The sequence below is a fragment of the Diceros bicornis genome, chromosome 2, assembly GCF_020826845.1.
Source record: "Diceros bicornis minor isolate mBicDic1 chromosome 2, mDicBic1.mat.cur, whole genome shotgun sequence".
In the NCBI taxonomy this organism is placed as follows: Eukaryota; Metazoa; Chordata; class Mammalia; order Perissodactyla; family Rhinocerotidae; genus Diceros; species Diceros bicornis.
Genome location: NC_080741.1, coordinates 29088727 through 29115914, shown reverse-complemented (window position 1 = coordinate 29115914; position 27188 = coordinate 29088727). Strand labels below are relative to the sequence as shown.

Below are 27188 nucleotides of genomic sequence, written 5' to 3'. Positions count from 1 at the left end.
CTGACACATTAGAATATAAGCATTTGTGCACTTGGTTTCACATCATAATTATGTTTGAGTGAGACAGCAAATTTATTTTGATCAAAATATTCAAGAAAAAAGAAATATTTCCACCTAATTAAAAATGTATTTTTCCAAACAAATTATGTTTCTATACTACATAAAATGCTTAAAACTTTAAGAGGAGCAGCTGACTTTTCTCCTCCTCCCAGATTATCAATTGTGGAAAATGGCAAACCTAACTTCAACTTCTTTAATCCCAAAATCAATAGCTTAAAGAAACAAAAGCATGCTTTACCTTACAGCCTTCACAAGCATGAACTCCATAGTGGAATCCTGATGCCACATCCCCACAGACTTTACACAGTAGAACCATGCCACTAAATTCTAAGGCACAAACAGACACAAAAGTGAAAAGCTGGAAGAAAAACTTCAACTGTTTGTTTTCTTTCCAATTAAATATTTTATCTTGTTCAACTTGTAAGTACTTTAAAAAGATACAAATCTACTTTTATAATGTAAAAGAAAAATCTTTACACCAAATTAACAAATCAAAAGAAATCATAGTTTCCTTTTAAAAACAGTTTATGGGACTGCCAAAAATATCTGAGAGAGCTGGTTTTTTCCTTTCCTGATGAATTTAAACATCTACTGGAATTTTGTAAATCCAGAGTTACATCAGATATGTAACCAGAACTAAGAAAACAATCTTCTGGATAAGAATTCAGTTTGGCAGAGAAGTCCATTAAGAAAAGGTGCAAATGGATGTCTCCACAGGCTGCGGTACAGATACTCAGTTAGTTCACCTACAGGCACTGGAGAGGCCCCATTCCTTCCAGATCCTCCCCTACACCAGCCCGTCTTACCTCCACACTCACTCAGGAGTCCAAATCTCACTACTCTTTTAGTTATCCCAATCCTGCTTTGTTTCCTAATCTCACATGTTCCTAGCTCCAACTTCCAACGAGTAAGTACTCTGATCTAGAAACCAGATTCAGTACTAGGAGTCCAGAAGAAAGGTAACTGTGAAAATATGGTGGTCAGGCAGAGTACATAACCACACATCTTGCCCTGAGGCAAGAATCAATTATGACAGCCCCCAGGCTGTAACTTCTAAAATCATCACTGATTTTTCACCTAACTACAGAACTAGGATTACCCAGAAGGGAGTGAAAATTATACCCAAAAATGTAATGGTCCCCTAAATAAAAAGTTGATCAAATAAGCCCCACCTGCAATTAATGGCACCAACCTTTAGAAAACTAAAGTAACTTACTTGTCACTCCACTATGACTCTTTGTCATCCCAGGTGCACTCAATTTGCTTGTTTTCATAGAACAACCTAGTCGATCATTCTTCAGGATGCCTTCAATATTGGAGAGATCACCATTTTTGGGATTACCATTGCTATCAGAATTAGAGCTATTTGGAGAAGATGGAACAGAAGAGGAGGAGGACTGGAAACTATTCTCAGAACCCTCACTGTGACAAGAGGCAGGGCTAGAGGCTGAGCTGGAAGAACTGATATAGGCAATCACACCTCCTAGAAAAGAGAAAGGAATCAGATAATTAGATACACAATATTTACCTTCTATTTTTGAAAATCTGAACAGTCAAGTCACTAACTTTAGAAAAAGACTACTGATTAAATGTCTGCTTACCCCAAAAGAAAAAGGTTACTTAATTCCTTATTTCCTACTATTCTTCCTGCTTCCACAAAGTTCAAAGCACATACAATTCCTACTGATTTAAGAAGTGAGAAGGCTCTCACTGGCTCATTATTTTGAGCACATACAGATCCAAACCTAAAGCTTTTCATTTTCCAATCTTTTCCTAAAAAGAATGAAAAATTTTCCTGAGTGACTACATAGCTTAGAGTAAACAAATTGTTTTAGCCATGAAGAAATCTGGGTCTGGTCCCCTCTGTCTCCTGCACTATACCTTTACATGACACAATCCTAGAAACAATGAGTTCATCATTTGCCTCCCCCAGCACTTGGCTAAAACACAGGTTAATCAAGAACAGAGGTAACATCTGGAACTTTGGATAAAGTAATTTATTTCCAAATGGGGACCCTTGAATGGCTGCTCCCAGAATCTTTCTGTTTTGATGCTCCCTGAAGACTTCTATGACTATCCACTAAAGCCCAGCTCCACACTCCCCTTCTCCACCTAGTTCTGCCACTGGACTTGCAGACACACTTATCTCTAAGCAGCTCTTAAGGAATTCTGACTCATTGCTTAATCTTCTGAGTTTCTATTTACAATAAATGTTAAAGAGGCTGGAAAGAAGAACACATGCTATAAGAGAATAACATTAAGGCTGAAGCTAATTCCCTCTTCACAGAGCTACTCTCAAAACAGCATTCACAACTTCAGCAATATAATCTCCACAACCCCTCTGAAAACTGGCCTTGACCTCTTAGAGATTGCAAACCTCCCAGGTTAAGAAACAGCATTTAAAATTATTATCAGGGAATAATTTCAAACTTCTCCCTCAAAGAGATAAAATGTTGCAAGAGTAACTTCATGGCCAAATAAACTATTTTTCAAAATCCCAGGCCAAACAAGTAATTCTCATCTTGTCTGCCAAGGTTGACTGTGGTTTCTTTTCCTCTTCCTTCCATCAACATACATTTATTGGCTTTTTCAATGTGCATCAGATACAAAGGTTAATTACCTCTCTTCTATCACTGTCCTGAACTCTTATTTAAACCTATTGTTTGCCTGTTTCTATCTATTTCTCAACTAGACCATAAGCACCCAGGTGCACAGTGTCTCTTAATACTCTGCATATGCTTTACAGGTAATAAACCTGCCATAAACACTTTTTAAGACCTACTTCTCTGCCTTTGTGAAGCCCACATCTAATAACATGGACACATCCCAAGCAGTATAAAACATTACCACGAAGTCAAGTAAAACAGGGCATTTCTGACAACAATCTCGATGATTATACTAAGTAGTAAGTGGAGAATTTTGCCCATTCCCCAAGTAACAACTGCAATTGAAGTATTCACTCTGAAATGAAAACTTCCTCTGCCAAAGGGAAATAATGTCCCAATCTTCTTTCTAGAAAAGAGCCACACTTTATAAGTTATTTAAATACACACAGCAAAATGCTGAGGCCAAAATAATTCCAAAGACCAGAAAGACATTTCCATTTACAGGGAAGAAGAACCATGCAGAGGAATTTTAAGTCTCTTTTATTCTGTCATGTAGAAATTAGGTACCAGATACTTACTCGAGCACCAATTATAAATATCCAGGCTGGGAAACCCCGGAGAAATAAAGCACAACAATTCTCAAGGAGCTTGATTACAACCCAGAGGAGAAGTTAACACAAGTGCCTACTATGCCAAGAAAAACACAACAATGTTCATGATACACAAAATTAGTATGCATGAATGCAACTAAATACACTTGAGTTTTAAAGACAAAAAATATAAATAATGTGGAAAACTCCATCCACTCTTCCCTTCATTAAGCATATACCTGGCATCAGTCTTGAGGCTGGAGGTGTGAATCTGCTCTTTTTACAGTCTGACCCACTTCCCAAATGCTCTCTTGGCATGTGCTTATCACCTGCCCAGAGTGAAGCCAGAGCTCTGTGATTAATATTTGTCCTGCAATGTGGACCTTAAACCAGCCCATTCTCAAAGTGTGGTCCCTGGACCAGGGGCTTCAGCATCACCTGGATATCTGTTAGAAATGCAGATTCTCAGGCCCCACTCCACATCTACTGAATCAGACACTTGGATCACCCTCTTGGTGATTCTGATGCACAGCGAAGTTTGAGAATCACTGCCACAAGCCAACTACCTCATCTGTGCTCAATGGAAAAAAAAGCAATCAAGGGTAATTCAGCAATACGAATTTCATCTACCACTGAATTTAAAATCTAAAAGCTCCTAAAACTCCAAACACAAGGAGAAAAAGCTTCCTAACTTTGAGTTTATTCTCATGATCCTGAGAGATTATATAAAATGTATATCATCAGAAATACCTGGTGCTTTTTCAAAATACATGTTTCCAAGGCCCTGCTCAAACTAGGGAAGGCACCCTCAGGAATGCACATTTTTAACAAGTTCCCTTCTTTGCACACTGAAGTTCAAGAATGGCTACGATCAGTCAATTCAAACACAAAGTAGCCCATAGTTTTAAAGGTTGATGTTTTCATTGACATAACTGCCTGAATACTCGTAATAAGCTGTGAATCCAAAGACAAACAATTTTAACCTGGAAGCCTATTTAATATCATGTTACTGGGTAAAACCATTGTGCCGCTTGTTTTTAGAAAACTTTAGAGATCTGAAGTTCACATCAGAAAATTCCAGGTGTTTGTAAACTGCTACTTTTTTCCACACAAGTCTCCACTCAGAATAGGAAACAAAGAAAAGTATTACCCTTAGTTCTCAATAAACTCCCAAAGGAAGGTCTCACAGCTATTTGCCTTTTCTAAAGTACTACCTTAGGTACTAAATTCACTTCCTAATGTCTCAAGAGGATAAAAGATGAGAAAGTGACGGTTTTCCTTAGACATAAGACTTTCCTAAGCATTTGAGTCAGCCATGATGTTCACAAGGTCTTCTGACTACTTCAACTTAGAAATAAACTTTTCAGAAATCAGAGCTATCCAGATGGCTTAAGAACTGGTTTAAAGTACTGACTGGTAAAGCAAAATACTGTACTTAATTACCCAAAATGCAGCTTCCTCTGCAAAAGCTCCAAAAAAACCTAAGAAAAATTACTGGGCAATTATCAATCCAGATAAGATCCAATTCCTATCTTCAAGGAGTTCAACAATCATTTACAATAAGCATATGCCAGGCAGCCCCGAATCAGAGATGACCCATCTAGAAGCAGCTAGATTCTCCTAGCAAGACCTTCAACAGGTTTAGTTGTCTCAGCATCCACTCTTGCTACCAGACACCAATGCTACCAACATTATGGTTAGCAACACAAATGGATTAAATTTTAATTTCCTAGAAAGTAAGGAGTCCATCCAGTAGCACCTCAACCTAATGAAGAATGGGAAGTGAAAACTACAAGTCACCAAGTACCTACTGAATGCCAAGAATAAAATGACACAATTTCACATCACATTTCATCCTCAAAGAGACCCTGTGAATTAACTTCCATTATTCCATTTTACAGACGAGAAACTCAGAACTCAGAGAGGTCAAGTAACACGGCGACTAAGTGGCAGAGCAGGGTTGAAAGTTAAGGCTGTCTAATTCCAGAGTACAGACTACTATTTCTTACTGAGAAGACCTGGACAAGCAAGTCACTTTCAATCTCTCTAAAACTGAGGCATCTTCTATAAAATGGGAATATCTGTCAGAGTTATTACAAGATTGAAATGAAATGATCTTCATAAAAGTGATTATTAAACTGCTTTTTGCACACACTGTTTTTGATGATAAAGCAACAAAGGTAAAATCCCCGAACCAGCAAGTCCCAACACCTCCAGAAACAGGCAGAATGTACTTCTTAGAGGCCTCAGGCTAAAACTAGCTGAAGCAGAGTCTTCTCTATTTTTAGTCAAAGGGACCCTGGAGCTGGGCCAGGTTCCCAGGCTAGGGCTAACCCAGTGGTCAACTTCAGACAAGCCAGAAGTCAATATCCAATTTTGTACTGCTAGGAAGCACTTACTGTCCCTGCATATGTCAGGGTTTTCTTATCCTAATTCTAGGCTTGCCCATCATCAGAATCCTCCCACTCCCACTGCCCACCATCCTGGAAAGTATGCCTGAGTTGCAAGTCACGACTGTACTTAGAACTAAACATTTTTACCATCAAGAAGCTTTAGTTTTCTCATTTTAGAAGCAGGTTATTAAGGGCCGGCCCCGTGGCTTAGCAGTTAAGCGCGCGCGCTCCGCTGCTGGCGGCCCGGGTTCGGACCCCGGGCACACACCGACGCACCGCTTCTCCGGCCACGCTGAGACCTCGTCCCACATACAGCAACTAGAAGGATGTGCAACTATGACATACAACTATCTACTGGAGCTTTGGAGGGGGGGAGGAGAGGATTGGCAATAGATGTTAGCTCGGAGCAGGTACTTCCTCAGCAAAAAAAAAAAAAAAAGAAGCAGGTTATTAACAATTTCTACTCACAGGGTGGTACAGTAGATCTAACTGAAGCACTAAACTTCCAACTGTGTCCTGAGTGTCAGGATTCCAAAGAACAGCATGGTCCCTTCCCTAAAAAGCCTTACAGGCCAACTGGGAAAACAGCTATGTTAACCACTCATTCCAGCGCAATGTGAGCAACATTTCACAGGAATTACTGTGAACTGCTGAGGATCACACAAGACCACTAAAGAGAGCAGAGAGCAAGAGGGGCAAACACAGCCAAGGTAACAATAAGTGGGGTCTTGAAGAATATGTGAATTACTAAATGATGTACCATGTAAGAAATTATTTAAGAAAACAAACAATAGGGTGACAAAAAACGAATAGGTCCTATTTTGTAAAATAGTGTTTTTGTCTCCATGTAAATTGCTGGAAGGGGGCTGGGAGGGCAAGTGTAATCTAGTGTCCAGAGAAAAACAGAATGAATAACAACAAGATTAAAAAAGAATGATGAAATTGGGAGGCTCTGTTGACATCTGCCCTTTTCCACCAGCTATGACCCTACGCCACTGCAAACTGAGTGCATCTATACAGTATCTCCTTCACCCTCAAGAAGACAGGACCAGAAAATTGTGCATATACCTTCAAATGTTATGTAGGCTTAAACCTATTCTAGCATAGCAGTAGTTTCTGCTCCCCCAAGTGGACTTGGTGGATTCAAACTCCGGCTCTACCACTTGCCTGGGTAAGTTACTTAACTTCAATTGACTTAGCCCCTCATCTTCAAATGGTGACAACAGTACTTTCCTTCATAGAATTAATGTGAGGTATCAAAGTAGTAACACATGTAAGGGCTTGGCACACAGTAAATGCTCAACAGATACTGTTGGTTATTCCATCGTTACACTGGAAGAGTGCAATCAGAATGGTTCACACACAACTAACCCTCCCTACGTGTTCTTTCCTTCAATCTTGAATGTCATATGGACCTAAAGGTTTCTCTGTAGGTTCCTTATTTTCATGCTACCTTCTGAACCCCTTAACCCCATTGACCAGTCAAGCAATCTCCTACTTCACTTCTGATTCTTCCCATTACCTTGCTGTGTCTCTCTCCAAGTAAAGCTTTCTTTCCCCTTACCTCCCTCTGATGTTTTCTTTCCAACAAGTTTGGAGAAATACAGTAGGATACAGATTTGTAAAGACAAGAATGAACTATGTGGGAATGTTTGCCTAATTTTTAAAATGTGAATTACATCCATGTTATGAAGTTTGTGCAAAGAGTTATTTACTTTAAAGAACCTGATATACTCAATCAAAATCCATTTGTGACAAAAATTTATAGAGAATTTCCACCACTTCACTATTTCACATCGGTCTAAGTCATGGAGAGGGTTGAAATACGTGTCATGAATTACAGGATAGCTGGATGAAATAGTCACTGGTTGAATGTGTACTGACTGATACAATGATATCAACCCAAAGGTGTGCCACACAGTACTGAATTTGGCCCCACCCTGGTCAACGTTCACAACAATCTGAAGAAAGTTAAAGTGAATGCTTATCAAAGCTCCCTCTGACAGACAGGCACAAATTGCTAACATACTGGGAAACAGCTTGTGACAGCTTGAAATTGGCGCCAAAAGGAATAAGAGAAAATTTAAGAAAGATAATTGCAAATTCCTACAGCTCAGGTCAAACAATTATCATTATCTGCACAATGAATGAAACCTAGCTTCAAAATAGTTCACATGAAAAAGTCCTAGCTGACTGCAAGGTTACTGTGAATCAGCAAAGCAATATGCCACAAAAGCTAAGCCTGCCAGAGAATTCATTTGCAGCAGAATCCAAAACTTGGAACTTGGTAACTGTCCAACCACGCCCGCAGGAGCCTGTTCACCTCCGGGTGCTACATCCCAAAAGGGCAACAAACATGACGATCACAAAAAACAACACTGAGGAAGGACCAAGGGATAAGAACTGGCAATGGGGGGGGGGGAGCAGGAGGGGGTTTCAACAGTCACCCAGAGGAAGGTTTATAATTCGTAGCTCCAAAAGGCAAAATTAAGATCAGTGAAAATGTTCCAGGAGATTCAAACCAGAGAAAAACTTGCTAACCACCTGAGCCAGCCCACCTTATGAGGTCGCAAAGCTGAAGAATTCATTCATGCTAAAGGCTGGGTTAGAAGTGGTTAAACTTGATCATCTCTAACTTCTTATCAAAAGTTTAATTCCATGATAGAGTTACTCAATTTTCTAAAATATCCTCAAAGGTTAAGCAGGCCCACAGGTAATTAAAACACAGAAAAATAACTTTTTTACAGCTGGTGGAAAATTCACAACATATTTGTTATCAACGCGTGGTTTTTAGAGCATCTAATAACCTTAAAAATAAAAACTGGTTTCTTCTGTAATCTCACTGGCTTTCGGTATAAGGGCCACCATTTGTTTGGGGGCAGTCAAAAGGGGAAAAGGGAGCACGTATTGTTCTGTGGCATTTCAACAGGAAATGTAACAAGAAAAAGGTTTATAAAGCCAAATTCTGCGAATCAGGGTCAGGAAAGGTCAGCGACCCATTGGTTTAAAACAACTGACTGAAATGAAGACCAACCAATCTTATATAAAGTCTGGAGGTCACTTAGGATCACTGAGTCATCCTGACCAGACGCGAGCTGCTGATTAGCTATGGGCGTGACCCGTTTACAGTAAGGCTCCCAGCCCGAGGGGATTTTTGAGCCGTTCTTATGACCAGGTGTGTAAGACAGGACTCGCCCTAGAGAAAACCATATTTTTCGTAAACAGCGAGGCAGCAGCATAACAAGTGCTGTTGTTGCCCCGTCTGCCAGGCGCTGCTCGGGAGCTAAGCTCCTCAGAGCTCCTTCTCGGCTCTCGCGTGGGGGAAGCCCCGCGCCTTCCCCGAGACACCTCCTTCGCCCGAGGCGCGCCCTCGCGCCGCACTTCTTCCTCAGCAGCCGCAAGGTCTGCGGCTGGTCAATCCGCCGGGCCCCGGCTCCCCACGTCGAGGCCACCGCGCGGACGGTGCACTGCGGCGTCCACAACCGCCTCAGGGCCACCCGGCCGCGGGGTTCCCGGCACGCGCACGCGCGGCCTCCTCCGCAGTGTGCAACCCCGCGGGGGAGGAAGGAATCGCGTCCACGTCACAGCGCAGAGTGTTCCAAAGGGGCGGGGCCTCGCGGGAGGTTGCGGCGCTCCCAGCCACCGCGCGCGCGCGCGCGCGCAACCACCCCCACGTGTCCCTGCGGCCCCGGGGAATGTGGGTCACGGAGCCGAGAGGCCTCACGTGTCCCCGCCCGCTGCCGCCGCCTCAGCGCCCATTATGTAATGCCGCGTCACGCGCCCGCCCAGCCAACCGGCGCCCGCGCGCCGCCGAACGTAAACACAGCGCGCACGTGGCTCGCGCGGCCGGGCCATGTGAGGGGGGGCCGGGCCGGCGCCGGCGGGCCGCGCTGCGGCGTTGCGGGGAGTCGGGAGGGCGGCCCGGGGGGCGACGGGAACCGAGCCCGAAGGGGATACGCAGCGTGCGGTAGCCCACCCACCGCCCCGGCCGTGGGGATACCCCCCGCGGCCACCCCTCGAACAGCCCCGGAGGGCTCCGCGCGCCCCCTCGCCGCGCCCCCAACCCGCCGCAGTCCGGCTCTTACCCGCATTCACCTCCATGGTGCCCTCGGGGAGGGGGCCGAGGCCGCCCGCTTCCCGCAGAGGGCGCCGCGCCGCCGCCGCCTCAGCGCCGCGCTGCCCCGGGCAGGCGGCAGCGGTGGTCGCGGGGCCCCCTCATGGGCAGGGCGGGCGGGGCGCCCGGGCCCCGCGGCCGGAGAGCGGGCTGCAGTGAGAGAGGGCGGCGGCGGCGGCCGGCGAGTGGCGCTCCTCGCTGGGTCCCTGACAACAAAAGCGGCGGCGCGGCGGCTTCCTGCAGCCAGCGCACCGCGGCGGCGAGGGCGGCTGACGGGCAGGGCAGCCGCGACCATGTGACCCGCGCACACACACCCCCCCCTCCCTCCGCCCGCCCCTCGGCTGGCCGCTGCGGCGGCTCCGCCCCCTCCCCGGCGCTCCCCTCCTCTTCCCTCTCCTCCCCTCCCCTCCCCCTTCCTCCCGCCGCTTCTCTTTTCTTTCCTTGTCCCCTCTCCCCTCCTCTTCCCCATCTCTCTCTTCCTTATATTCTTTCTCCTCTTTCCCCTCCTCCTCCTCCTCCTGGCCGACCTCCTCGCCTCGGGCTAGGAGCCCCCTCCACCTAGTGACACCTCAGGTCACCTCGGATGGTTACCAAGGACCGCCTTGTGGCGCCTAGCAGACCGGCTTTTCAGGGCCCTGGGCTAGGTCAACCCTTGACCTCCAGACAGGTCCTGCTCTCGCACCCGACAGACTAAACGCTGGACTCTGAGGGCACCGCCCATTTCTCTTCCCTCTACACCCCCTGGGGGATTTCCTCCAATGCCACGGCTTAAATAGACATGTTTCTGGTGATTGCCAAATTTACGTTTCAAACCGAGACCTCTCCTCTGTAGGTTCTACAGCCCATTTGATTATGCCCCCTTGATATCCCTTAAGCGTCTCAAATTTAAGGTGTAGACAGGTGTATGCATGTGTCCAAACTTAGTGAATGCTCACTTAAGATTTGTGCATTTCGCCTTGTACGTAAATTTTACATCAAAAGAAAAAACTGGAAACAAATGACGAGTGCTGAGGTATGCAGAGGAAAGTGCGTTTATGACTGCAATTTAAATGCATTAGGAAAGTAAGATTGGGCTCATGGATGGGGGCATGGATAAATGGATAGAAGTACAGTAACATGTTAGTTGTCGGTGTTGTATGTGGGTATTCATTGTAAAATTCTTTCCAGTTTGATCTTTGAAAATGTTCAGTACAAAGTATTGCAGGAAATGTAACATGTAAGACTTTTTACATGTGCAACACCCGTTCTCCCCCCATCCATCACACACACACAGATGTTCCTGCCCCATCTCAATCTTTACTATTTTGGTAAATCTGCCAGTTTCTGAAGCCAGCAAATTAGGTTTCTTCTCCCTCTCTCTCTCTTTCTCACACACACACACTCACACATGCTGCCTTTTATACCCCACTCAATCCATTAACAAACTGAGCTATTCTACCTCCATAATATGTCTTCAATCTCTGTACTTCTCACCATCCACATTGCTATTACTCTAGACCAAACCACCATCATCTCTTGCCTGGGCTACTGTAAGAGTTCCCTAACAGGGGAATTGCTCTCCGTATCCACCTACAGTCACTTCTCCCCCACAGTCAGAGTGTTGTTTTTTAAATGTAAATGAGATCTGACTACTCTGCTCAAAACCCTCCAATAGCTTCGTATTGCTCTTTGAAAAAATTCCAACACCTTTCCGTGCCCTGCAAAACCGTGCACAAACTGTGGGTCCTGCTTCTCTTTCCAAGGCTCTCCTGCCACCCTCTAAACACAGTTCTCCAACAGAGCGGGCCTGTTTTCTTCCCGACCTCAGGGCTTTATCACCCTGTGTGGTGCTGATGCAAGAGTTCCCCAGGCTACACCTAGTAGCTTGCTTTTCATTTTATGTATCAGCCATCATCTGCTTCTGCACAGGTAAAATGAGCCAATATGAACAGTCAAGAAGGCGTAAAAGAAATCCTAAAAGAGGATACCACTCTGAAAAGGCTACATACTGTATGGTTCCAACTATATGATGTTCTGGAAAAGGCAAAACTATGGAGACAAAATATTGTTGGTTGCCAAGGTTGGGGCAGGAAGGGAGGAAAAGACAGAGCACAGACGATTTTTAGGGCAGTGAAACTGTTCTGTGTGATACTACAAGGGTGGATACATGTCGAATATACAACACCAAGAGTGAACCCTAATATAAACTGTGGACTTTGGATGATTGTGATGTGTCCATATAGGTTCATCAGTGGTAACAAATGTATCACTGTTGTACGGGATGTTGGTAGCGGGGGAGGCTGTGTGTGTTTATGGGCACAGAGGGTGTATGGGAACTCTTTGTACTTTCCATTCAGTTTTGCTGTGAACCTAAAACTGCCATAAAAAATAAAGTCTTTTAGGGGCCAGCCTGGTGGCGCAAGCGGTTAAGTGCGCGCGCTCCGCTGCGGCGGCCCTGGGTTCGCCGGTTCGGATCCCAGGCGCGCACCGACGCACTGCTTGGTAAGCCATGCTGTGGCGGCGTCCCATATAAAGTGGAGGAAGATAGGCACCGATGTTAGCCCAGGGCCGTCTTCCTCAGCAAAAAAGGAGGAGGATTGGCGGATGTTAGCTCAGGGCCGTCTTCCTCAGCAAAAAAGGAGGAGGATTGGCGGATGTTAGCTCAGGGCTGATCTCCTCACAAAAAAAAATAAATAAAAAAAAATAAAGTCTTTTAAAAGAGAGAAAGAGGATACGACCATTTAAATTTGAAAAGGAGAAGAGTGCAAGTGAAAATAAGCCATTGCAAGGGAAATGAGACCCTCTCTTCCGTGATAATGTCTCTGAAATAAAATTTGTGGCTGTGAGCCTCACGTTTTTAAAAGGCCACCTCCTTCCTGTGAGGCTTTGTAGGTAACTGTCCGAAGCTATAAAGCTATAACCCAGGCCAGTCACCAGCCACACCACTGGCCACTGGAAATGCGTAGAGCCAGAGGAGGACGCTGAGAGGCATCTGGGGTGGACAGTCCCCAGAGAGCTGTAGCTGCCGTGAAAATTGCCTTTTGCTGCTGTCATCCCAAGGAGCCTCATTTATTAATGATTCACTAACTCGTGGAGTCTATGGCTCAGTCTGCAGGGACTCTCTTCATAGTGGATTTCTTCCTACTCCACTTTCCTCATTCCTCTGACCAAAATAATAACTGTTGAATGAAGTGACTGTGTCTTCAAAAGTCATCTCCTAAAAAATGCAAATTATTTCCTGGGAAAGCTACCTCATTAACCCTTATATTCCACTAACACCAGGACCCTGGGAAACTGAACACAGCACAGGTCAATCTGGTTGTGGATAAAGAAGGGAAGAGCATAAATATTAGAGTCCTTTAATCCCAAACTCGAGTAAAACAGGCCAAGTGAAGCACTGCAGTATGAAGGCCTGGATGAAGGAGAGGCATAGGGAAAAAACGAGAGGGGTAAAAGATAGAATTCCCTTAAAGTTAAGGCCAATTAAAAACTTTTAAGGTCATTCCTCATTTTGAAATGTTCTAGTGAATCCTGCTAGTTCCCAACACCACAATAACATTGCACGTAAACTTTGCCTTCTCTGTGACCTAGATCAGCAGTTCTCAGATGGTTTGATCTCAGAACCCCTTTGCAGTCTTAAAATTATTGAAGACCACAAAGTGCTTTTTTTGTGGGCTATATTTATTGATATTTACCTTTTAGAAATGAAAACAGAGAAATGTTTAAAACACAAGAATACACAGTGTATAAGTCACAGAGCAGTAACATCAACACGTGTCAACAAACAGCTTTGGCGGTTTCCTCTGCCACAGCAATTTGCAATTCCTATTCATCATGATATTTGAGATGTACCTTCTTCTAAGCTCTTTTTTTCTTTACTGTTCTGGTCATAGTACTAGTTTCTATATCATCCCCCAATTCTGCATCAACGTATGCCTTTATTGTAAATTCAAAAATTTGTCTATACTAATTTTGTAACCAGAAAAATGATCTATAGTGAAAAATGATTTATAGTGAAAAATAATTTACAACTAAATAATAAACATTTCAATTTAATTGCCAATTATGACTTACATAGGTATCATTGTGTAAATCATATCTTCTCATTTTATGTCCTCTTAAAATATTCAAATAAACAGTACAATATATCTGTGCACAGAAAAAAAATCATTGAGACTGAATCAATCTGTTGATACCAAGATCAGTGATGTGTTTATGTGAAATACTAGAAATGATGCACACATCCAACACCCACTGCAATGCAATAATAATATCTTACAAGATGCAATGGTTAAAATGAAATATAGTCCTACCAAAACAGTCAAGTTGTGTTTAACAGAAAAATATTTTACACTGTTTCAGTTTTTAAATTTAAATTAGTTAAAAATTAAATAAAATATAAAATTTAGTCCTTCAGTTGCACTAGCCATGTTTCAAGTGTCAAAAGCCATGTGTGACTAGTGGTAACCACATACGTCATTAAAGATTTAGAGCCTTTCTTAATCTTCCTGAGTCAGTGTGATCAATTATTATTCTAGGAGTTTGTCCCTGATGTATAAGTTTTCAAATTTATTGAATTAATTGTTCAATTCTCTTATTATCCTTTTAACCTCTATCAATTCTATAGTTTCTCATTCTTACTTTTGTTTGTTTTTTTGCTTTTTTTTCTTAATCAGTTCTAGAGATGTATCCATGTTATTAGCTTTTTCAAAGGCCTCATTTTTTAGGCTTTATTAATTCACTATATATTTTTTAATTTCACTGATTTCTGCTCTTTATCTTCATCTCCCTCCTTCCATTCTCTTTTAATCTGATTTTTCTAATTTCTTAATTTATCTCATTAATTTTGCTTCAGTTTGCCAGAGTGAGTTTCTCTTGTTAGTGATTAAGGAAACCTCACTGATACTGCTTTAACTCATTCTTACCTATTCTAGAGAATATTTGCAGCGTAACAAATCACCCCATAACTTTGAGGTTATAGCAGCAATCGTTTTATTAACTCTGATGGTTTCTATGGGTCAGGAATTTGGGGAGCTCCTGGCCAGGTATTTTTGGCTCAGGGTCTCTCATCAGTGGCAATCAGACAGTAGGTGGAGCCAGAACAGAAGGGGGCTGGAGCTGCTAAGGGCTAGCCCAGTCTTTCTCTCTTCAGGTAGTCGCAAGGCCTCTCCACATGGTTTCTACATGTGGCCTACTTTGGGCTCCCTCACAGCATGGTGGCCTCAGGGCAGTCAGACTACCAACAGGGCAGCTCAGGGCTCCAGTGCAAGAGTTCCAGGGAACACCGCAGAAGTTGCCTCACCTCTTCTGACCAAGCCTCAAAGTCATGCAACATCAATTTTGCTGCATTTTGGTTACAAGGGAGTCACAAGCACACCCAGATTCGAGAGTAGGGCACATAGACTTCATCTCTTCATAAGAGGAACATCAAGGTCATATTTTGAATAGCATGTGAGATGGACTATATCGTTGCACCTATCATTGTTCAAACAGGAAACAATTTTGAAGAATAACACATGCACAGTCCACCTTGACTTGAGGACCACGTTACAGTGTCAGCTTTAAGATGTTGTACTTCTCAAGGTGACCATTTTCACTCCCTCTACTTGGCAGCATTTTCTAAGTGTTAGTATAAGGAAAAGGATGCTCCAGAGAAAGGAATGGATCAGATAACAAGTGAATACAGAAAGGCACCCACTCCACATAATGGTTCCACTCTATTTTTGAGTGTATTCTTTGTGGGGCTAAAGGTCAGTAGAATTTAATTTCAAATACAGACCTAGTCTCTTGTTTATTCTGAGTCCTGTGTTGTCTAACATCAGTAATACCTTACAGTGTTGGAATGGGACTGTTCCCTCAGAGAAGAATCTAATAGGAAAAAGGGTTATATCTACATGTAATGAGTGAAATCTATACAACGTTATATAAAAATCCAAGACAATCCACAACAGAAACCATCTGGCCAAGATGCATCATTGAACAGAGTGGAAAAATATCTACTGGCATCTGGATATCCTAGTTGAAATTTTTTTAAGTGCTCTGTTGATTTAATAATATGCCAAACAGAAATTAAAAAAAAAAAAGAATGGAAATAAAAAGAGAAAGTTACATGGCAGTTCAGTAAATAAAAATGATATAAGAAATGCCTGATTATTTTCAATACTCTTTATCATAGTTTGAAAAAAAAAAACCATAATACTTTTTCCCAATGGGAAAAAAAGCAAGCAAAGACATCAAACAAAAGCTAACTCTAACAACAGGGCATGCCATCTCACTGAAGGAACAACACAATTTGCCAACACTCTCACTAATTTTCCCATCTAATCTTCCTATTTATTCTTTTGAAAAATTTACCTAATTGAGAATCCCTCCCAGCAGTGGAATCTGTCCTAGTGTGACCTTCATTAACTGACCGTTCTCCTAAGTTGTCTGTCCCAAATTCTCACCAACCCTCAGAGGGGACTTAGAGACCCTTTTCATCAATCAACTCCTCTCCTCAACTTCAGTTTATCAGCAACACTCTCAGCTGGTTAATTCTTCAGTGCTTCCTTCCCTCACTGGGAAGGAACCTAGACCAGTGGTTCTCAAAGTATGGTCACTGGATCAGCAGCATCAGCATCACCTGGGAACTTGTTAGAAATGCAGTTTCTCAGGCTTCACTTCAAACCTAATGAATCAGAAACTCTGCAGGTGATACTAGCAATTTGTATTTTAACAAACCCTCCAGGTTATTCTGATGTGCTCAAGTTTGAGAACACTGGCTTAGAAAGCCAGTAGCATCTCCCACCAGAGAATTGATCAGCCCTGTATTCCAGGGCTTAGGCCCACATGACTAAGTCTATGAGGCTAGTGGCTGCCTCTTTCCAGGTTATCTGCACCATGCCTCAAAGTGAGCAGGATTTCTGCCCTGTAATATGTATGTAATACGACAAGATAGAATCCTAAATGCAAAGAATTCTTTGCATGAATGCAAAGCCTACATTGCCTGGACTTCTGACTTCAATTCTTCCTCCAGGCCCAGATGCATTTCTGCCCATAACCTTTAGGAGAAACCTGCTATTCTTACTAATTGGTTATGCTTATCACCAATGAGCCTTTACTAATTATCTGTCTATAGATTTATTTATCTACATTCTAGGAAATAAGTTTACTTCTAAGGCTTAGACCCTTCTTCTGTCTGGTTGTGCAGGAAAAACAAAATGTTTTAATAGTGGTAAGAATAGGACATTCATTTGAATCTCAGTCAATATCTAGGACCATCTCTTAGCTTCTAAATTCATATAAAAAGTCATTCTTCCTCCTCATGATGCAGTTCTATAAAAGAAAATTGGAGAAGAAATTCCTTACCACTTAACCAACCGACTGCATACTCATTATTCATATATCTGGATTCCATTGTTTTAAGGAAATGCAGATAAGTATTGGGAGGTCCAAAGACTTTACAATTTGTGACTAACATATCAGGCTTTTGGACTAGTATTGGTTGATTATGTATGGGAAAAGAGTTTTAGAAGAGTCTTAGAAAAGAGGCCAAATGTAATTTCTTCAGATTAAGCCAAAAGGCACATTGGTCTTCTACTACTTTGCTATTCAAAATGTGGTGCTAGATCAGCAGCACTGGCATCATTTGGGAGCCAGTTAAGAAATGCAGAATGTCAAGCCCCATCCTAGACTCACTGAATCAGAATCGGCAAGCTAAGAAGGGCTCCAGGTGATTTGTATGCACAATGAAGCCCAGCTCTGCTATACCAGGGAGACAGAGACTTTGCAGCAGGAGTACTTTCAGGAGGCACATGATAGGCAGCCTTCTAAGATGGCCCCCAATGATCCCCACCTCCTGGTATTCACTTCCTTGTGTAATCCTCTCCCCTTGAGGGTGAACTGGACCTAGTAACCTGCTTCTAAAAATAGAATATGGCAAAAGCCTTGGATATCACTTCTGAGATTATGTTATAAAAGACTGAGACATATCTTGCTCACACTCTCTCTTTCTGGCTCTTCTCACCTGCTTACTCTGATAAGTAAAGCAAGTTACAATATTGTGAGCTGCCCTATGGATGACTCATGTGGTAGAGAATTGAGGGTGGCCTCTGGCCAACAGCCAACAAGGAACTGGATCCTGCCGACAAGCATGTGGGTGAACTTGGAAGCAGCTCTTTCCCCACTTGAGCCTTAAGGTAACTTCAGCCACACCCAACGCCTTGATTACAGCCTATGAGAGACCCTGAAGCAGAGAACCCAGCTCAGCTGTATGCAGATTTCTGAGCCACAGAACTGTAAGATAATAAATGTTGTTGTTTTAAGCCATTAAGTTTTAGGGTAATTTGTTACTCAGCAATAGATGACTAATGAAAGAGGCAATCAGCAGATCAAGGACATTGAAAATTCAGACAAGTCCAGGCTCCCCTGAAGGGCCCTAAGAGACAGGTAGATAAATAAATACCACCTAGTCAGAGTCAACACCTGGGAAGATTTTCTTTGAGTCCCAGGTGAGTAATGAACCTAAAAACAGTGGGATTGGTTCAAAGTTTGCATGAGTGAAACAGCAGGTCCCACCCAGCACCCTACAGTGAAGCTTTGCAGTCAGTGGGGCTCCCCAAAGCTCCCCAACACATACACACACACACAGTGTCAAATCAGCTTTTTGATGCTTCACCCAAATATAAACAGATAGCAATGGATCACTAGACTTTTGCGGGAAGATTCTACCATGATGGAAAGAAAGTAGGAACTAAGAAATAACAGAGCAAGAAAAATACTCTTTATTGGAGAGGTAAGAGAAGATAGAGCAACCATGAAACCAGGATGCTACAAAAAAGGAACACAGAACAAGTAAGAGTTCTTGAAAAGTAAAGACAATATAGAAAATTAAAAATGTATTCGAAAAGTTAGAAGTCAAGGAAATCACCATTAAACAGAAGAAAACGACAAAAGATGGACATTAGAAGTGATTTTTTTTAAGACATAAAGATTAATCCAGGAGATGTAGTAGGAGATCCAGAAAGAAAATGATCAAAGAAATAAGTCAAGAGAATTTTCCTGGAATTAAATGAAAGGGTTTCCAGATTAAAATACTCACAGATTATCTTGCACAACTAATGAAAAAAAATTATCTTCAAGTCATGTCATGATGAAATTTCATAAGATCAGGGATAAAGAGAAGAACATAAAAATATCCAGAAAGAAAGATCAGATCACATACAAAACAACAGAAATCAGAATATCATCAGACTTCTCAACAGCAGCATTGAACACCTGAGGAATGCCTTCAAAATTCTGAAATAAAAATACTTTACCCTAAATCTCAAAACTCAGCCAAACCACCAGTCAAGTACAAGGGTAGAATAAACATATATTCAGACAGGTAAGTTTTCGAAAAACTCCTCTTCTATACACATTTTCTTAGAAAGTTACTAAGGTGATGTAACATAGATTAGGAGGATAGAGGGAAGAGAAGTGTGAGTGTTACATGTGTCTGTGTGTGCACAAGCATGCAGGTGTGCCAATATACCCACACGTGAGAGGTACGAGAGGGAGGGATGTGTGTGACAGGGGGGTATTATTTAAATTCTCATCTTCCATAATAAAAAGTCAATAGATAAGGCCTAAACTTTATGAATAAAAGAAATAGCATTTTAAGGATACCCTTTAGAAATAAGAAGGAAATATTGAAAGAGTTAAAGCTGGAGACTGAAGGATGGGGAAGAGAAGGGCAGGGTATCACTGTTATTCATCATAAGCCTTATAGTACTATTTGATTTCTTAAACCATGTGAATTTATTAGTTTGATGAAAATAAAAATTATTTTAAAAACAAAAACTGTCCAACCCCCATTAAACACCACAATCTTCCAAGATAATCAGTAGAGGGTATGTATAGCTGAATTATAGCGTTGTTAGGTGTTTGAGTTGCTTTTTCATTGGCCTCATTTCTGGTCAGGATTCTACTGATAAAAATCAGTCTCTTTCTTCCAAATTAAAAGAAAAAAGAATCCTTTGACCCTATAATTCCATTTCTGGGAATCTACCCTAACAAAATAATCCTAAATATAGCAAAATCTTTATGTGAAACGATATATAGTTCTGTTTATGTATTACTACAAAATTGTCAAATCCTTAACTGTCCAACCAAAAGAAAACATGAGTAAATTCTCCTCAACATTTAAAAAGAATATTTGCGAAGATGAGGCGATAACGTGAAAATGTTGATAATCTAATGTTAAGTGAAAAAATCAATACGAAAAATTGCATATGAAGTATTATTAAACTCTTTTTTAAAAATTCTATGCACTAAAAAAAAGGTTGGAAGAATATATCAAAAGGTTTACAGTGGTTTTCTTTTTTTCTTTTTTCTATGAGGAGATCAGCCCTGTGCTAACATCCGTCAATCCTCCTCTTTTTTCGCTGAGGAAGACTGGTCCTGGGCTAACATCCGTGCCCATCTTCCTCCACTTTATATGGGACACCGCCACAGCATGGCTTGCCAAGCAGTGCATCGGTGTGCGCCTGGGATCCGAACCGGCGAACCCAGGGCCGCCGCAGCGGAGCGCGCGCACTTAACCGCTTGCACCCCGGGCTGGCCCCCTAACAATGGTTTTCTTTTGATGGTGATATTATGGATGATTTCTTTTTCTTTTTACTTTGTTTTTAAATTTTTATATTGACGTTAATATTAACATTTTTGTCTTACTATTATAATAAAAATGCTTGAAGTTATGAATTAAAATTAATTTTTATGTTAAAAACTCTTTTGGAGCTTACCATTTTGATTCTGCCAATTTGGCCTTAATGTTTTCATCCAGTGGATTTTTTTTTTAGTTATTTTATTGAGGTCACATTGGTTTATAACATTGTGTAAATTTCAGGTGTACATTATATTTCAGCTTCTGTATAGACTGCATTGTGTTCACCGCCAAAGCCTAGTTTACATCTGTCACCATACATATGTACCCCTTTACCCCTTTCACCCCCCTCGCACCCCCTTCCCTCTGGTAACCACTAATCTGTTCTCCATATCTATGTGTTCCTTTGTTTATCTTCCACATATGAGTGAAATCATACAGTGTTTGTCTATCTCTGTCTGACTTATTTTTCTTAGCATAATACCCTCAAGGTCCATCCATGTTGTTGCAAATGGCATGATTTTGTGTTTTTTATGGCTAAGCAGTATTCCATTGTATATATATATATGCCACATCTTCTCTATCCATTCGTCTGTTGATGAGCACTTGGGTTGCTTCCACGTCCTGGCTATTGTGAATAATACTGCAATGAACATAGGGGTGCATATATCTTTTCAAATTAGTGTTTTCATGTTCTTTGGATAAATACCCAAATACCCAGAAGTGGAATAGCTGGATCATATGGTATTTCTATTTTTAATTTTCCAAGAAATCACAGTGGATTTTTTTAATGCAGTCATTTCAAATCCGTAGATAGTTGACTCTTTGACAAGTTTATGAATACAAATATTTTAATCATAATTATCCCAACATTGATAAATTTTCATCAAGAAAGTATTAACTAGAGAAATCCTCTAGGCCAATTTGACTTGAATAATTTATTGTTAAACAAATCATTGAATGATCAATTTTGTGTATGGTGAAGTTCAACTATTTCAAATACTTCCTGTTTTCATTTTGGTTTACTGAATTATTTTCATAAAAGTCAAACTTCTCCCTCAAAATGCTATTAAACAGAGTTGATTCATTGGTCAATTTTCTTTCTTTCTTTCTTTCTTTCCTTCCTTCCTTCCTTCCTTCCTTCCTTCCTTCCTCCCTCCCTCCCTCCCTCCCTCCCTACCACCTTCCTTCCTTCCTTTCTTCCTTCCTTCCTTCTTTCTTTTCTGTTCTTTTCACCACTCAGAACTTCAACCATTAAGCTTCCTTTCAAGGACTTATTTCTTCCAAATCCATCTGCCTTATCAAATTTTGCAGATTTTCAATTTGCCAAAATTTAATTCTATTATTTTTGAGTCAGCAACAAATCTTACCATGTTTAGTTTTAGCCATTGTCAGTTTTATTTTTACTGTGATATTCATTATAAATTTGATCTCTTTTTAAAAGCCTCTTGGTTTCTGCTTCTTTTTTATCTAATTCATGAAAAAATGTGATGAATTTCCCTCAGATATTTCAGGATTGGTACAAAGTTCATGACTGGGCTACTGTACTGTTGAACAAGTCTCCTAATCATTTCTCCCACTTTGTACCAAATATCCGAGCTGCTGATGGAGCAGAGGCAAAGGCTAGGTCAAAATGTCCTTCTGCATAAAAGTCAGATAGCTAGAGATGACAAGATTACATACGTCATTCAGCATTTTTAGATACCTACTATACACCAGGCACTGCAGTAAGCCCTGAGGATGAAAAGATGCCAGTCTCCACCCTTAAGGAACTCCAGGGCTTCTAATGAGAAAGAAGGACTATTACATACTCTTCGTAATATGCTTATTAATGGCTAAATTAGATATATTTAATCTTTTGCCATGATAGGTACTTAAGATTTTGCCTGTAAGCAGATAATTGCAATACGCCATCACCTCTAACCTCATGATTTTCTCCATCCTGACAATGACATCCAACCTCCTAATTGGTCTCTCTGCCTCCAATCTTGACCCCCAACAATCCATTCTTTGTGTGTGTGTGTGTGTGTGTGTGAGAGAGAGGAAGATCAGCCCTGAGCTAACATCCATGCCAATCCCCCTCTTTTTTGCTGAGGAAGACTGGCCCTGGGCTAATATCCGTGCCCGTCTTCCTCTACTTTATATGGGACGCCGCCACAGCATGGCCTGACAAGCGGTGCATCAGTGTGCGCCCAGGATCCGAACCCGGGCTGCCAACAGCAGAGCGCACGCGCTTAACCACTACGCCACGGGGCCGGCCCCGCCAACAATCCATTCTGAGTGAAATTTTTAAAATCTAAAGCAAATTATATGTATATCTTCATTTCACATAGAGTAAAACCCAAGGTCTTTCCCACGGCTTAGAGGGTCCCACATGACCTGGCCCCTGCCTCTGTCTCCAACCTCGTCTCCTTCCCCTCTCCCTGGCTATCCTTGCACTCCGGCTTCACCAGCCTCTTTTCCTTTCCTCCAACCTCCCAAGCTCATTCCCAGCTCAGGGCCTTTACATTTCCTGTTTCTTCTGACTGGAATGCTTTTCCCTCAGATCGTCACATGGAGCCTTCTTCTTATCCTCTACATTTATCTCTGTTTCTTTCTGGAGACTTCCCTGATCCCTTAATGTCATTCCACCCTTGCTCACAATCCTTGTCACCATCTGAAATTATTTTATTCATTTACTTGTTTATTGTCTCCTCTATGAAAATATGGGACACATGGGGACAGGGATGCTATCCATCTTGTTCACTAGAGTATTCCATTCGCCTGACACATGGTTATTCCTCAAAAAAAATTGTAAAATGGAGGAATAAATGATGTGTAGAAAGAGCTGTAATAGAGGAATGAAAGAAATGTCATGGAAGAGTCAGAAATGCCATCACTAAAGAGGTGACTTTTGTTTGAATGATGAGTGGAAATTCAGATGGTGGGGGGCAGTGAGTTCAGAAGGGGGCCAAGTGGGAGAATGGAGATGAAAGGAAGGAACAAGAGATCCTGGAAGACAAAGTCTGTGTAAAGGTGTCTAAATGAGAAAGAAGGAGCAGGTTTACTGAGCAGGGAGGCTATCAATATGGTTGAAACCTAAGTTGCGTCATGACTGCCTGACAAAGACACTGGCAAGCAGAATTATGCCCCCCAAAGATGTCCACATTCTGTGACATGATTCCCCAAAACCTGTGATTATCTCCTGTTACATGACAAGGGTAAATTAAGGTTGCAGATGGAATTAAGGTTGTTAATCAGCTGACTTTATTTTTTATTCATTTATTTTTATTATTTTTATTATTTTTTTTTGCTGAGGAAGATTTGCCTTGAGCTAACATCTGTCGTCCATCTTCCTCTTTTTGCTTGAGGAAGATTCACCCTGAGCTAACATCTGTGCCAATCTTCCTCTGTTTTGTCTGTGGGTCACTGCCACAGCACAGCCAACGACAAGCAGCATAGGTCTGTGCCCGGGAACTGAACCCAGGCCACCTAAGTGGAGCAGGCCCAACTTAACCACTATGCCACAGGGAGGCCCCTCAGCTGACTTTAAAATAAAAACATTAGCCTGGATTATCCAGATGGGCCCAATGTAATCACAAGGGTCCTTTGAAGGTGGAAGAAGGGGACAGAAAGTCAGTGTCAGCATGATGCAGGCTGAGAAAGACGAGACTGGCCTTTGCTGGCTTTGAAGATGGAAGGGGGCCACAAGACAAGGAATGTGGGCAACCTCTAGAAACTGGAAAAGGCAAGAAATGGATTCTCCCCTAGAGTCTCCAGAAAGGAATGCACGCAGCCCTACCAACACCTGGATTGTAGCCCATCAAGACCCATTTTGGACTTCTGACCTCCCAAACTGTAAGATAATAAGTTTGTGTTGTGTTATGACACTAAATTTGTAGTAACTTGTTACAGAAGCAATAGAGAACAAATACAGACCCCAAAAAGTCACTCAAGTAAAATGAGGAAAAGAAAGGCAAAGCTCACAGCTTTTTGTGTATAGACTGGTGGATGAAAAAGGTTTGGTAAGCAGTAGAGAGGCTGAATTCTGCTCTTGGAATGCTGACTTCACACAGTCCATCTTTGTTTGCACAACATATGAGAAAAACCTAAGAACTGAGAAATCTTTAAGATCACTTTCAAGGTACAAAGGGAAAGGGTGGGTGATTTAGATGGGAGTAGGGCCTGCTGTGCAATCACCACTGTTTTACCTTGCCATTCTTTCAAGATTTAGAAATCATTAATTATGTGGATCCCTTAAGCCATCTTCTATAGATTTTTAAAAATCAATTAGATAATAAGTCTTCTGATATTCTCTGGAAAAAAATTTTTTTTACAAGAGAGCAAGAATGGATGCTTTCATTTAAAGGATAGAAAAAAATCTCTGAAGAATGTTTTATTTTCTCAGGAAGATGTGCAAGCTGTCAATAATCGCCATCATGGTTAGCATTAATTTTTGCAGAGTTGATCCTTATAGGTCAACCTAATCCGTTTCTTTTGCTTTATAAATTGAGCTGAAATAGCTCCTGCTGACCCGAGAGTGCTGGCTGCCTGCCCAGAAGTGCCACCCCTGCAGGCACTGTATAATGAGGCAATCCACGGGCTGATCTCAGCATAAATAAAAGTTCAAGCTGGGACTCAAATTTTTAACACATTTGCAGTATGAAAGCAAAATAGCCAGAGGAACTGCAACAGAATGACATCATTCAAATAACTGAATAATCATTTAATCATTCAAAGAACCAATATCACAAGAGACCTGTCATTATGACAGCATGGCCCACAGCTGCCTGAGATGCCTGCTTCCTTCTTACTTTATACCCATGACAAAACATAAGGATACAATTACGTCTGGTGCTAGGTTTTGGTTTACTGGAGTGGTTTGTTTAGGGGTGAGGAAAGGTGAGAAGATGTTTAGTTTTATATTGTGAAAAAAAGTTTTTGCATGAAGTTTTTAAATGAAGGAAGGAAGGAGCAAATGATAAACGTGATTACACACACAAACCCTTCCCATTTCTTTTGGACTAATATCAAGTTCAGGTCATTACTTTGCCATTCTTTGATGAGCTAAATTTAAGCATCTCTCTTAAGCATTGTTAATATTTATAATATAAATATGTAAATTTTAAAAGGCAAAAAATTGCATTCTCATAAATATTTATTAGGCTGCTAGTATACACCATATGAGCCATTTGAAAGTATTGCTTAAGAAAAAACAAAAAGTGTTATATGGGGGCCAGCCCTGTGGTATAGTGGTTAAGTCCAGGGCACTCTGCTTCGGCGGCTCAGGTTTGTGGGTTCAGATCCCGGGTGCAGACCTACACCACTCGTCAAGCCATGCTGTGGCAGCGACCCGCATACAAAATAGAGGAAGACTGGCACAGATGTTAGCTCAGGGCTAATCTTCCTCAAGCAAATAAAGAGGAAGATTGGCAACAGATGTTAGCTCAGAGTGAATCTTCCTCACCAAAAAAAAAAGTGTGAAACTAAAAATATTCGATTTTAGAATTTCTAGCTTTTGTGGTTATATATTCATGATTGTGGCATACTACTAGATTTTCCTTCTTCAAATTAATGACCTGTCCTAGGAAAAATGAAAGAAGAGGTAAAAACAGGGCAAAACATCTTAAACCAGATGTTAGCGGTTGAACAGTACTTTTGTATATCACCTTTATGTACATTTCTAAAAATTCATAAACATGCAAATTTAAAATGAATTTACTAGCTTGCAAAAACATGTATTTATTAATGCTCTTTGCCAAACAACACAACTACTCTAACAGCTTATGGGTAAGTTGCCCTTTTTTTTTTTTTTTTTGTGAGGAAGATCAGCCCTGAGCTAACATCCGTGCTAATCCTCCTCTTTTTGCTGAGGAAGACCGGCCCTGAGCCAACATCCATTGCCAATCCTCCTCATTTTTCTTTTCCCCCAAAGCCCCAGTAAATAGTTGTACGTCACAGTTGCACATCCTTCTAGTTGTTGTATGTGGGACGCAGCCACAGCATGGCCGGAGAAGCAGTGCGTCGGTGGGCACCCAGGATCCAAACCCGGGCCGCCAGTAGCGGAGCACACACACTTAACCGCTAAGCCACAGGGCCAGCCCCAAGTTGCCCTTAAACCTAACGAGAAAGGTCAGAAGAAAAGATCATCTTTGGAAGGAATTAATAACACACTTTAGTGTAAAGCAGTGTTTCTTAATCTTATTTCTAATGAAAAATCACTCACCTAAGAAAAAAAAACATTAAATATCATTTAAATTCTCCCTAATGGGAGAAATAAAGTACTAAGGAATATGATTTTTCCGGTGGGATTGAGTTTTGGAGGGCCACAAACTACTATAATATCTATTTTTTGGCCCTCAGAAACCAATTTTCACCCTTTTAGGGGCAATATTGCCTACCCCGTTGAGAATGCATAGTATAAATAAAGCAAGACCAAAAAAAAAAAAAATGCAGAGGGAGGGGAGGACGAGGGAGGAAATACAGGAATTCTTTGAATACGGGCACTTATCCCCCAACTCCATTTATTATATAAGCTGACATATGTGCACAACTGAGTTTTTCCAAGAGTGGTACTATTGACATTTTGGGCTGAATAATTCTTTGTTGTGGGGGGCTGTCCTGTGCATTATAGGATGTTTAGCAGCATCCCTGGCTTCTACCCACTAGATGCCGGTACCAAAGCCCCCGCCCCCCAGTTGTGACAACCAAAAATGTCTCCAAACATTGCCAAATGTCCCCTGGGGGGCAAAATTGCCCCCATTGAGAACCATTGGCATGGAGTGATTTACAAGAAACTGACGGCCATGAGAAGAACTAGAGTTTTGGAGGTGTGGGGTGGGAGAG

The 27188-nt window shown here is 41.7% G+C and overlaps 1 protein-coding gene across 2 annotated transcripts in view; it reads right to left on the bottom strand.

Annotated features, from left to right (window-relative positions):
• NR1D2 (nuclear receptor subfamily 1 group D member 2) overlaps nucleotides 1–9998 on the bottom strand; it is a 77363-nt gene extending 67365 nt beyond the window's left edge. Inside the window, exons 1-3 of one of the 2 annotated variants that reach the window (XM_058553867.1) lie at nucleotides 9735–9998; nucleotides 1277–1543; nucleotides 299–387 (exon numbers count right to left, since the gene is read on the bottom strand). In XM_058553867.1, coding sequence (XP_058409850.1) covers nucleotides 299–387; nucleotides 1277–1543; nucleotides 9735–9750 — 372 coding nt within the window. In that variant the 5' untranslated portion in view covers nucleotides 9751–9998. The remainder of the gene's footprint in view (nucleotides 1–298; nucleotides 388–1276; nucleotides 1544–9734) is intronic. The other variant, XM_058553866.1, reaches the window with a different exon arrangement.
• Between the last annotated feature and the right edge of the window lie 17190 nt (nucleotides 9999–27188).